The sequence below is a fragment of the Orycteropus afer genome, unplaced genomic scaffold, assembly GCF_000298275.1.
Source record: "Orycteropus afer afer isolate SDZICR_OR568_19922 unplaced genomic scaffold, OryAfe1.0 scaffold00001, whole genome shotgun sequence".
NCBI lineage: Eukaryota > Metazoa > Chordata > Mammalia > Tubulidentata > Orycteropodidae > Orycteropus > Orycteropus afer.
Genome location: NW_006921588.1, coordinates 32,563,175 through 32,576,226, shown reverse-complemented (window position 1 = coordinate 32,576,226; position 13,052 = coordinate 32,563,175). Strand labels below are relative to the sequence as shown.

At 40.2% G+C, this 13,052-nt stretch overlaps 1 protein-coding gene across 1 annotated transcript in view; it reads left to right on the top strand.

The window, feature by feature from the left end:
- Window positions 1-931, top strand: part of CERS6 (ceramide synthase 6) — a 449,112-nt gene extending 448,181 nt beyond the window's left edge. Inside the window, exon 11 of the mRNA XM_007946770.2 lies at window positions 779-931. Coding sequence (XP_007944961.1) covers window positions 779-931 — 153 coding nt within the window. The remainder of the gene's footprint in view (window positions 1-778) is intronic.
- The last annotated feature ends 12,121 nt before the right edge of the window (window positions 932-13,052 follow it).

The window sequence follows — 13,052 nt, the reverse complement described above, 5'->3', positions numbered from 1 at the left end:
TTCTCTCATCACTTTAATGAGAGTGAATGTTGGATTAAAGATCCCTGGAATGATACAAGCCAGTTCACAATGAACTAGGCAGTAGATTTTCCTTGGGAGATATTTTAAGCTTGACCTTACCCAGCAGGTTCCACAAATGCCTCCTGCTACCATTAGGTATGTGGCATATAAATCCAAATTTCTAGAGCAATATCTCTATAGAAGTAGATTGCCCAACCTTCTGCCAGCCTTCTGGTTAGCAGTCAAATGCCTTAGTCACTATATCACCAAAGCTCCTTAGAAAGCCAAATAGAAATTATTTTTTTGTTTAATGCTCTAAGATAGTGAATCTTTTCATTAGTGTGGTTAATTAGGAGCTGACTTGAAGTGATTTTCAAGAAAACTGTCATCATAGAGAGTAAATTGATCCATTTGTATCAAATTCTTATTATGTTATTCCTGTAGAAGTTTTTCAGGTAAGAGTATGATGCATGGTCTAGTGCATTTTTAATATTGAAAGGTACCTTAAGGAAGTCAACAGGTCCAGCCATCTGTGATGCCTCAATTTCCCTGAGTTCCTTTATAAGTGACTTTGTCACTCAAATTATTTATCTCCAGTGAAGGAGAATTTGTTTCTATGGCAATATTTTCATCTTTTACTTTTGTAACATTTAGATTTTACTTTTTCTTAACATTTAGATCTTTTTACCTTCGTGTATCATTGCATGTACTTCTGAGCGTGTCATATCTTGCTGATTCATTAGGAACTGACTACACTCACCTTCTGTGTATTCCACAGGTATCTAAAGATGATCGAAGTGATATTGAATCTAGCTCAGATGAAGAGGGCTCAGAACCTCCAGGGAAGAACCCCCACACTGCGACAACCACCAATGGGACCAGTGGAACTAATGGGTACCTCCTGACTGGCCCTTGCACCGTGGATGATTAATTACTCAAAACTATAAGTCCTGAACAAAGTGAACTATTTGTTCTGGGAATTATTTAATAAGTTGCAAATGCAGTTCCTTTCATAATATCTCAGCACCAGAAACAAAATTTAGGATTATCAAAGCATTTTGATAGTGCACTGCCATATACCTGTCTGTGACACCATTCTCTATACGTAGGCATGCTGTCTGTGATTGACACAAGGGAACAGTACTGTCTTAGAATATTATTTATTTTTTTTGTATTTGTTTGTAAATCTGTGGACAAAAGAGGATTTCCTCACTCCGTTTTCTCTCTGGGTTCATGACAGTGAGGGAGACGCTCCATCCGCTTCTACCCCTTCCTGTTGTAGCCCAGTCTGCTATGCGCATCAGCTTAATTTGTCACATAGAAGCAAGAAAAACCTAGTGCAAAATTCCCATACGGCTCCCAATAGCTTCTTTGTTACAGTGCCTAGTTTGAAATTGCCTGTGCAGTCTCCATGACCATTCTCCCAGTGTAAAGTTTAAACAGGAAGAGCCAGGTTTTTAAATCATCACTTGGTGGGGTCAATTAGCAGTTCAAATTAAAGAACATGGTGATGGGAAGACTTTTAAAGAATTGTTTTTGTATAAAATTGCTTCAACATAGACTTCAGTTCTTGTACACAGAGGCAAGATTTCTTCAGTGAATGTGGTAGCTAGTTGAAGATTAAGTCTACCTGGTATGAGTCACTAGAAATCAGAATTGACTCGATGGCACACTACGATAACAGCAGCAATATGATGAGGTCATCACTTTGGCTCTGAAGAAAGCTCATAGTTACAAATAAAGAATTCACTCTCATGTTGGGAATATTTTCCCATAAGCCAGGGGAAAAAGGGAAAAAGAAGAGACCAACTGATTGCAACCAGGTTTTGCCATTAATCCTATAATTTTTTCTGTCATGTCATGAAGAGAAGAAGTGTATTTCAGGGCAGAAAATGGAGACTTTAAAGAGTTGGCAAAAAGCACCTAAAGTATAAAACACTTTGCTGCATTCAGCCTTCAAGAAAGAGCCCTATCTAGTATTCGTTCTTGATGTTTTTATTTTTCTGACCAAAATAAAGTCAAAGAGAGAAAGACTCTTTTACCGTTTATCTTTTGTTCTTAAGGAGCCCTGGTGGCATGGTGGTTAAGTGCTCACATGCTAACCAAAAGGTCAGCAGTTTGATGTTCAAACCCACTAGCCACTCCATGAGAGAAAGATGTGGCAGCTTGCTTCCGTAAAGATTACAGCCTTAGAATCTCTATAGTGCAATTCTGCTCTGTCATACAGGGTCACTATGAGTCAGAATTGATTCAACAGCAATGGGTTGGTTTTTCTAGTTTCTTTTCTCCTTAAACATAATCCAGAATAGCTTTCCTGTTACTAGAAATTAATAGTGTCACACTCCATGTTCAGGAATATTTTTTTCAAATGGAGCAATTTTCAGAAAAACAGTAAGAACTCTATTGAACACTGGCAATATCAGCAATGAGATAGATTGCTGAAGATAAGTTCTAAAAATTCTCCTATCTGTTAGTGTTATTTGTGTATAGCTAAGAAACTGATACATCTACACCAAAGATTTTTCCCCCCTACTTTTAGTAAGACAAAATGAAAAGGTATTAAAAACACTTATTTCATAAGTCAGAAAGACCATCATCTATAAGAAGAATCCAAAACAAAACTGTAGTAATATAAATGTGGGGACCAGGGCACAGTGAAGGCAAACGGCATGCACGTCCCACTCAGAGATGTTCACATTCAATTCCATTTTTGAAAAAATAAAGTTTTGTGCCCACAATTTGCAATCTGTGAGTGAGTTAAACGTGGAAGGAAGACTAGATAGTCTACTTCTGTGAAGATTTACCACCTCGGAGACCCAAAGAGGGTCACTGTGAGTTGGAGTCTACTTGATGGCAGTGAGTTTGGTTTTTGGTTTAGAGTGAGTTAAAAGAATGCTTCCAACACCTCTCACGGTAATATTAAATCATATTTACGAAATAGTATGTTTTTGGCATGGCCCAAAACAGTAATTTAGAGGCCTGAAAATAGGACAGGAGCTCTAGTGATGTAATGCCTAACGCATTTGACTGCAAGCCAGAAGTCTGGTGGTTCAAACCCAACAGCCACTCCTCGGAAGGAAGGTTGGGCAATCTACTTCCATAGTGATACCACCTCGGAAACCCAAGGAGGTGTTGCTATGAGTCGGATCTGACTAGATGGCATTGAGTTTAGTTTTTGAAAATAGGACTGTTTATTGAGAGAAAAATGCAACTCATTCTACTTGTAAATTATTTTATTTCACAAAATACGGATATAATAATACTGTAATTTGTGGATGATTTGAGTTGGTAATAACAATAATAAAACAGAAGTACTTGTTAGTTGTCTGAACATCTGCTATAATGCAGAAATATATAAAAAGGAGCTCTGGTAGCATAGTGCCTAAGGCACTTGACTGCTAACCAGAAGGCTGGCGGTTCAAACCCACCAGCCACTCCTTGGAAGGAAGGTTGGGCAATCCTACTTCCGTAGTGATACTGCCTCGGAAACCCAAGGAGGGGTCGCTATGAGTCGGGGGTCGACTCGACGGCACATAACAACAACAACAACAATATCAAACATATTATAGTTAACAAATGTTGAGAAGGTGAAGTTTCTCTTCTTGTCAACCACAATATAAAACACAAAAGTAAATTCCACCTTGTTTTAGTGTCTATGGCAAGTCCTGTCTAGGGGAGAAATGAAGCAGAGAATCACAGTGTATTCAAGTTTTGATCATATGGCACTGTTCAGCACAGAAGAATAATTTCATGAAGATCACCTTATAAATTAAAGATTTAGAAAGTTGCATAAAATGAAGTCATTTGAGGCTGCCGTTATCAAAAACGAATCTAAGCAGTGGGTTGTGTTGTTTTGTTTTTCCCAGAAACCACTTAGAAGGAAGACTGGGAGGAATCAAAACTCTCTGATCCATTTAACATGGTCCGCTATATAGCTGTGTGTTTTTATTCATTATACATTTAAGAACAAAGAGTTCATCTTGGCTAATCAAAATGGAGCTTGTAGGCGTTTTTGAGGTAGAGAGTAACATATCTTTGTCCACTGCTCTCAACTTCCCATGGTGGACTGAAAAGGCTGGAAGGAAAAAAAAATGTGAATTATTTTATTTTCTACTAGTGCCAGGCCACAGCTTTGGAAGTGTAGTTTGTAAATTCAGCTATAGTTTAGTGAGAGTGTTGTTTCCCATTAATTAACTTAGCCTGTGTTTATATCTCCTTCCGCCTGGTCATAGTCAAACCATCCCAGAACACAAAGGGGTAGGTAGGAAGGAGTCTAGGAAAAGTAATTATGCTATTCTCTGATGTTATAGCTTTTCTAGGTCTCTTAGTGAGAGAAAAAGTAGAAAATCAAGTAGAATTTGGCCTTGAGTCAATAAATGATATAAAAATATGTAATCTATATATGTATTTGTATGTTTATCCAAAAACATGATAAAACCAAAATATCACTGACTCATCCATATTTTTTTCATAAACACTGTCCACCACATAAAAAAGAACCTTCCCACCATCTTTGTCAGTCTTTTGTTCATGCTGCTGACACAGATGAGGGTGGTAAAATTCTTTCAGGCTCTTAGCCACAGAGCTAAATATGGCAAAGTCCAAGTTATATGGAGCCAAATACAGTTCACATTTCCAAATTTACTTGTATGGCTGTTGACAGTAGGGGAGCAACTATCAGGATTTTGAATTGTTGAAGTGTGTGTTGTGAAGATGTGGATAGTGGCAGCTTCACCTCGGTTTTATTAACATCCGTCTCCTGCAGGACTACTAGACAGACATCATCCTGAGGTACGATCAGACAGTGAAACAGGCATCTGACAAAGTTGAACTAGGCAGGAAAGGTAGGTGCCCCCAAAATGCAGGCAATTGGGTGAGAGAAGTAACTCTTAAGTAAGATAAGATCAGATCACATTTAGCCTAAATGGTGGATGAAGCTGCAAATGTGCAGTTCTGATGCCAAAGTTTTCATTCTGAGTATTTGGTAAAACTTTGAAATTGAGCAAACTAAATGTTTTCAACATAGATAGAAAGGATCTAAATCTTCCGCTTTGTATATTTCAATCTCATTGTTACTTGGGCCAAAGTTAAAAAACTAGATTTCATTTCAGCTGACCTGAGTCTTTGTATAAAAGCTCTTCAGAGAGAACTTTATAGACACCCATCATTGTCCCCAGTCTGTTCATGATTTTGCATTGGTAGTTACTTTTGTCCGTTTCTTGGAAATGCTAATACCAAAGCTACCCAATTTGAGTATTTTTCTTAATTTGAAAAGTATACAAAATGATTTTCTAAATTAATTTGAAGCATAAAAAGTATACAGAATAATCCCAAAGGTGTTAAAAGATTCTGTATATCAGTATGTGTAATGATGTAAGGAGCTTTGGTGGTACAAGGCCTAAGGCATTGACTACTAACCAAAAGGTCAGCGGTTCAAACCCACGAGCTAGCTGCTCCATGGAAGGAATGTGGGACAATCTACTTCCATAAAGATTTACCACCTTGGAAACCCAGTGTGGGTCAACTATGGGTCAGAACTGACTTGATGGCAATGGGTTTGGTTTTTTATTTTTTTTTGTAATGATGTTATTGTGTCCTCTAAGACATCCTTTGAAAATAAAAAGTTAAATGTTTATAATTCATGCAGTATTTGAGGTCTTCCAATCCTAATTAGCTTACTTTTTTTTTCTTTGTCTTTGGCTGATTCCTACTTTGTGGATAAATGTTAGTAGCCCTGAAATGTATCTCACATCCAAATAAGAAAAAATTAGATTAAATCAGCCAGATGGACTACTGATTGTAAGACATTTTACGTTTCTGAGTAATTTGCATGGAAAGAGAAAATGCAGTTGGCTCTCCAGTTATTGCACTTGCCATCTAGCATGCTGTCCGTGGAAGGAATACTTTCAATAATTATAAACTATTCTTGAAATCATATAAAATGCAGCAAGATATCTTTTTTAAATGTCTCAAATCAATTTAAGTTTCTCTTGGTAAAATGAAATTGTGCCTTTCTTAAGTTACCGGATAGTAATTAGCATTAGTTCACTGTGGCCACATTTTATTTCCTCAAAGAGATCAGAAAAGGGCCTTGAAATTTTTGCCATTATCTACTCTAGTAGTCTTTTGTGTACACGGCTCCCTCCTCTCCTCTAGGGGGGGCTTAGGAGGCCTGTCCTCTCTATGTTATTGGAACTCCTTTAATAAACATTGTGAGTGGCGTAGTGCCTAAGGCATTTGACTGCTAACCAGAAGGCTGGCGGTTCAAACCCACCAGCCACTCCTCGGAAGGAAGGTTGGGCAATCTACTTCCGTAGGATACTGCCTCAGAAACCCAAGGAGGCATCGCTATGAGTCGGATCTGACTCGATGGCAGTAAGTTTGGTTTTTTTGGTATACCTGATGTTTCACGAAGAAAATTGTATTCAAGCACAAAAACTGTTATTTAAAATAATAATATTTTAAAAAGCTGTTAATAAGAGCTGCAGACACCAAAAGGGGAACATTTTGACTTTTCCAGGTATTTTCAACTTGTTAATTCCAAAGCCTTTGGAAGAAAAGCATCACTAGATGGCCATAAGTTAAGACTCCACCAGATGAAAGAAAGGAAATTTCTGCAGCCAGTTGGTATATAGTGTCTTCACAAAACTAAGGATTTTCAAGAGTGCTCAAGAAGTGATGGGAAGGGAGCTCTGGTGGTGTAGTGCCTAAGGCACTTGACTGCTAACCAGAAGTCTGGCAGTTCAAACCCACCAGCCACTCCTCGGAAGGAAGGTTGGGCAATTTATTTCTGTAGTGATACTGCCTCAGAAACCCAAGGAGGGGTCGCTATGAGTGGGGCGGACTGGATGGCAGTGAATTGAAAAAGAAAAAAAAAAAAGTGATGGGAGAAGAATACTAGCCTAACATCTGTCTTGTTTATTTCAGTTCTCTCACATTTCTTCCAGCCTCCTGGTACTGTTGATAAAAGGATGCCAGGATATTGAGTTTTCTGCTATTGAATTCCCAGTGGCGTAGTGCCTAAAGCACTTGACTGCTAACCAGAAGGCGGGCAGTTCAAACCCACCAGCCACTCTTCAGAAGGAAGGTTGAGCAATCTACTTCCATAGTGATACCGCCTCGGAAACACAAGGAGGGGTTGCTATGAGTCAGATCCCACTCAAGGGCAGTGTTTTTTGTTTGTTTGTCTGAATCAGTTGTATACCCATACTCCCTTCTTTGTGTAATTCCTTCTTTCTGAAAAGTATTGTGTGTGTTTTCCTTACAACACAGGTCCATGGAAGCATGATTTCTATTTCTATACATTGCATGGCCCAGAAACCAGGGGACAGAAGTTGTCATTAGAGTTTCTGTGTTCAGTGGGAAATTAGACTTCACTGAGATCATTTTTTTTCCTTTCTAATCTACAGTAAATTTTTTAAAAAATGTCATTGTGAAACTGTCCTTTAAAAACAATCCCTGTTTTTAAAGATCACTTTGAAAAAAGAAAAAAGCTTTGTACAAGGAACAGTTTTGTGACAGTTGGGAACTCTAACTTAGAGCTTCATTAATTTAAAATGAAAAACCCTCAAGTTTGATTTCCGAGTGTTTTACGAAGCCCCTAACCCTTATTTTCAAATATTTGTTTGCCCACATTGTCATTTACTTCCACAGCCATTTGTTGTCATGGAAGAGGGTGGTGGTTAGTTTTTGGATTTGATTTTTTTTTTTTTTTTCACTTGCAGTGAGATATAGGTGAAAAAAAATCTTGTTTTCTTAAGACAATTCAGTGCTTGAGCATCTCTGTCAGAAATGGAATGATGTGTACTGTTAGCCAATTAGAATTATTTTATGTATTGTTACTGTATTTTGCTGATTTTTATATGAAAATATAATTAATCATTCTTGATCTCTGGAAGCAATCATTATTACGAGGATCATTTTACTTTGGAAACACTTTCATAATAAAGATAAGTATTAAGAGTGCCGTGTAAATGGCCTTTTTTGTCAGCACTAACCAGCCTGTGTTAGCAACACTTCGCACCTCCTGAAAAGGTTTATTTCAAGGCTCACATCATCCCAGTAGTTTCTTGCACGCTCCTCAAATCACAATAATTGCCGTGATCACTGATAAAGTGATGTTATACTATCTTGTGATACTAAATCAAACCAGATGCCCTGGAGTCAATTCTGACTCACGGCAACCTCATGTGCCTCTTTAAAAATTAAAATGTAAAAAGTTAAATTTTATGTAGTACATCATGCTGGAAAAAAAAATGTACTTATATTGATAACGGTTCAAATATGTCAGACAGCATTGATTTTTCCAGTTATAAATGAGGCACTTAAAATAAACAGAACCTGGACTGCAACACAACCTACCCCTTGAGTTAATGTACATCTCTTGGGAGCTTGGTTGATGTCTTCTCTGGGTTTGAGTTTCATTTGGTTAGGCCTTTTCTCTCTCATTCTCTGTCTTTCGTGTGTAACTCTGTTCCCGTGTAACTCTGTCTTCCCCAAGCTGTTCTTCTGCTCTAAATGTATCTCTGTATCTCAAAAACCATAAATCTAACACTAAAATTCAGCCAGACACCCACCACCACCAGTATATTTAAAAATAAAGCTAAAACTAACAATCTATTAAAATCTTGTCAATATTATTTTCACCCCCAATAATAACCTGAGTTCAAATGTGAGCCACTCTAATAAACCACTGAAATTTCTTTGAAGCACAAAGAAGGTAATACCTCCACTTGAGGAAGCCCACGCATGCTCTGCAGGTTCTGTAAACACTGGATAATCAAATGATGCAAGCAACTCTCCCAAATATCACAGTGCAACTCAGTTTCTTCCTAGTACCCCTTATTGATGCGTCTGCCACATCCAACCTTTGTTGTTGTTAGGTGCTGTCAAGTTGGCTCTGACCCATAGCAACCCTATGTACAACAAAACAAAACACTTCCTGGTGGTCACCCCCCCCACTATCCTTGCTATACTTGAGCCCATCATTGCAGCCTCTGTGTCAATCTATCTTGTTGAGGATCTTCCCCTTTTTCTCTGACCCTCTACTTTACCACGTATGATATCCTTCTCCGGAGACTGGTTCCTTCTGACAACATGACCAGATTAGGTGAGATGGAAGTTTGGCTGTTCTGTCCCCTGATTCCTTTTCTACTAACCCTGTACTTGCTTCCACAGAAGCAGTGACAACAGTGCCAACAACAACATTGAAAGATGGCAGGACAACAAAGTAGGGGGACCACTCACTAGGATCTACTGGGGTGTGTAAACACCAGTTACTACCAGGGTGGGCCCCCAGAACCAACCATCAGAGTATCTGGAGTCTGGGCAGCATACCCTTGATTGTCCCCAAAGCTGCTGCAGCATGAGGAGACAAAATACCATTCCTAAACACTAAAATTAGAAAATTACATAGATGGGTACCAGCCAAGGTCCAGGGGACAAACACATCATTGTCAGATGGTTCAATGGAAGAAATGTCAATAAGAGAATTGCTTTCAGTGGGGTGGGTAGGATTATAGGATAAAACAAAGGATGGTGAGGCTCACAGAGACTAGCAACTATGGGAAGCCATTACCACCCCTGGGGCTAAAGGGACAGGAAAAGGAAATAGTGTAACTAGAAGCCAATGAGAGAGGATAGCATGGACGAGGGGATGCCCTGCAGGGGTTGTAAGCCTGTGAGGGGCACAGTGGCCAACAAGAGAGGCCAAGTAGGCCAAGTAGGAGTGAGGAGCACCCTGACACCTCCCTCTCTGCTTTTTCATGCCACCTATTGGCCAAACTCCACCAGAAAACTACCTAGCAGGGGTCAGCTTCCCACAGGGCAGGGAATAGATCTCCAGTGAGGCAGAGGCAAACAACGAACAGCATACAGTTGGTATTCCTGGAACCTCATGCAGGGAGGGCCTGCACATAATTGGCTAAAATGACAGCTTGTTGGAGGAACAAATGAACTCACTTAGAAGGGTGCTGGTAAGATACGAGCTATCCAGCAATTAATGTTCAATCTGTTAGAAAACAAGATGAGGATGAGAATTTTGTCTCCAAATATTTATAAACTCGGTGTTGCCCTGTGAGAGCTCCAGCTTCCCCTACAGGTACTTTGTGGCACAGTATGGTAAGGGAAGGCCCCTTTGGCACTAGCATCCCAGGCCCAGGCATGAGGGGCACAGTATCAGGGGAGGAAGAAGCAGGACAGAGGCTAGAGAGGCTAGAGACAAACTGAGAGGAACTGCGGAAAGAAAGGCTTAGGCATTGGAGAACTGGAGAATTAATGAAATAAAATTGTGAGGGGAAAAAAATGGGATAAAAAGTCTAAGCTCTGGCACCTACAATCAACCTTCGAGCAATTCTTTAGACAAGATAATTTCTTTGTCAACTTAGTGAATAATGGGAAATATTTCCATAGCCAAAGATGCTTCCACAACAAAAGCTCAGGTCTCTGGCTGCATCATTCGATCATTCAATACTATTGATAGAGGACCTACTGTTGGCAGCTGCCATTGAGTCAGCCCCCGCTTCATGGGCCCCCATGCACAATGGAAGGAAATGCTATTTTGAAAGTAGACTATCAGGCCTTCCTTCCCAGTCCATCTTAGTCCAGAAATGCTGCTGAAAACTGGCATCATAGCAACACACAATTCTCCACCAAGGGACAAGGGATGGCTGCACATCAGGTGCCCTGATCAGTAATTGAACCCAGATCTCCCACATGGAGGTGAGAATTGCACCACTGACTTATAGAGAGCCTATTTGTTAGGTGCATCGACTTGATTTTGACCCATAGTGATGCCATGTGACAAAGTAGAACTGTCCCATAGGATTTTCTTGGTTATAATCTTTATGGGAGGAGATTGCCAGGTCTTTCTCCAGCAGAACCAGTGGGTAGGTAAGAACAACCGACCTTTCAATTAGCAGCTGAATGCTTAACTGTTGCACCATTAGGGCTCCTTAGAGCCTACTAGAGGCCAGGAATTACTATAGGCATTGAAGAGAGGATGATGAACAAGACATACATGGTTCCTGATTTCATAGAACTTACATTACAATTGGGAAGTGGAAAACAAGGAAATGGGCAATTTCACACAGTGACAAAGGATAAAGATGATAAAGAAACTAAAGCAGAATGATTGGATGTCTGCAGAGCCTGTTCTGACTGGATTGTCACAGAAGCCTTCTAGACAGGTGGCTTGAGCTAATAAGATATGACTGATAGGAGCACTGAGGAAAGGTCTTGGGTAAGTGCAGTCCAGGTAGCAGGAATCTGAAACACAAAGGCCCAGAGGTGGGAATGTGCTTGTACCTTAAGGAACAGCAAGAAGGCCAATGTGGATGATGCAAAATAAATAAGGAGGTGAGTGCAGGGGGTGAAATTAGAAAGTTAGGGTCAGACAGGTAATCTAGGGCCTGTATCTCATGACAAGGAGGTCATGTTTTAGCCTAAGAATAATGGAACATCTGTTAGGGTTTTAAGCAGATGCGTACCATGATCTGATCAGTTGTCGGTCATCACTGATGAGAGAAAGAACATAACATCAGCTGGCATCAGCTCACACTTGTAGTGGATCAGTTGTGTCTGCAGTGTGTGATGGTCATCCCTTTACAAGGCACATGGCCATTGGAAGAAATAAAGGACTAAGCATTACTGGAGATTCAACCCCTAAGCAATGAACTAAGTCCAGATGGAGAGTGAGAAGTGGGAAGGTCTTGTTCTAAGGATGCTGAGATCTGGGACAGGAAAAGCTTCCAGATTCTTTCAAGGGAAGCAGCTTGAAAAAACATGAGTGATTGGCAAGCATCAGCCCCGGAAGAACCTTGCATAGGAGGGCAAAATTCCTGCCTGACTAGAGTTCTTTTTCATCATTATTGTTGACACTTTCCTTTGTATAGTTCAAAGGCATCTCATGGACTGTGAAGTGATGGATGATAGCAATTTCCAAAGCACCTCTCTGGAGGGGGAACGCAACAGAAAATGGCAATACTTGCTGTTTGTAGGCTCCATAACTGCTGGTTGCTTCTGAGTGAACCTAGCTGGTTTAGCATCATGCTGCCCAACTCAGGGGAAGTAAGGTGGCGGGGGCGGGGGGGAAGCCAAACTCACTGCTGTCGAGTCTATTCTGACTCACAGCAACCCCTCCTTGGGTTTCCAAGGTGAATCCAACTCATAGCGACCCATCTTTGGGTTTCTTTCTGAAGTGGTATCTCTACAGAAGTAGATTGCCCAGTCTTCCTCCCGAGGAGTCTTGAACCTCCAGCCTTCTGGTTAGCAGTCAAATGCCTTAGGCACTATGCCACCAGGGCTTTCCTACATGTGCCTGGTGTTGTGCTGAGTGCAAAATCAGCTCAATTAAGCCATCCCCTATAAGGCATATATCATCTATCAATGGTTTACTGGAGCCAGCTCGTACCAGTTTGTATGAACTGATAGTTAAATTTCTGAAGTTTTACAAGTTAGTTATTAAACACAGACATTAGTTAAAATTAAGTTAACCATCTACACAGCTGGAGCTCTGGTGGCATAGTGCCTAAGGCATTTGACTGCTAACCAGAGGGTTGGTGGTTCAACCCCACCATCCACTCCGTGGAAGAAAGACTGGGCAATCTACTTCTATAAAGATTTACCACCTCAGAAACCCAAAGGGGGTTGCTATGAGTTGGAATCAACTCAATGGGAGTGAATTTATATACATATCTATACTCCTTACTTATCGATAAAAAATCTACTATCTAACTATTTTGTGCATTAATGGCATACATCAGGCAGTAACAAATACTGAGATGTGAGGCAAGAGTAATACCAGCTGTGATGGTTAAGGTCATGTATTAGTTTGGCTGAGCCATGGTTCTCAGTAGTTGGGCAGTTATGTAATGATGTAGTCATCCTCTGTTTAATGATCTGATGAGTCATCCTCCATTTTTGCATAACACAATTTTTCCCATAATGACTTTGTCAGGGATTGAATTGTGTCCCCCCCAGAATATCTGCCAATCTGGGTAGGCTCATGATTCCCAGTATTGTGTGGTTCTTTTCCATTTTGTGATGTGTTGTAA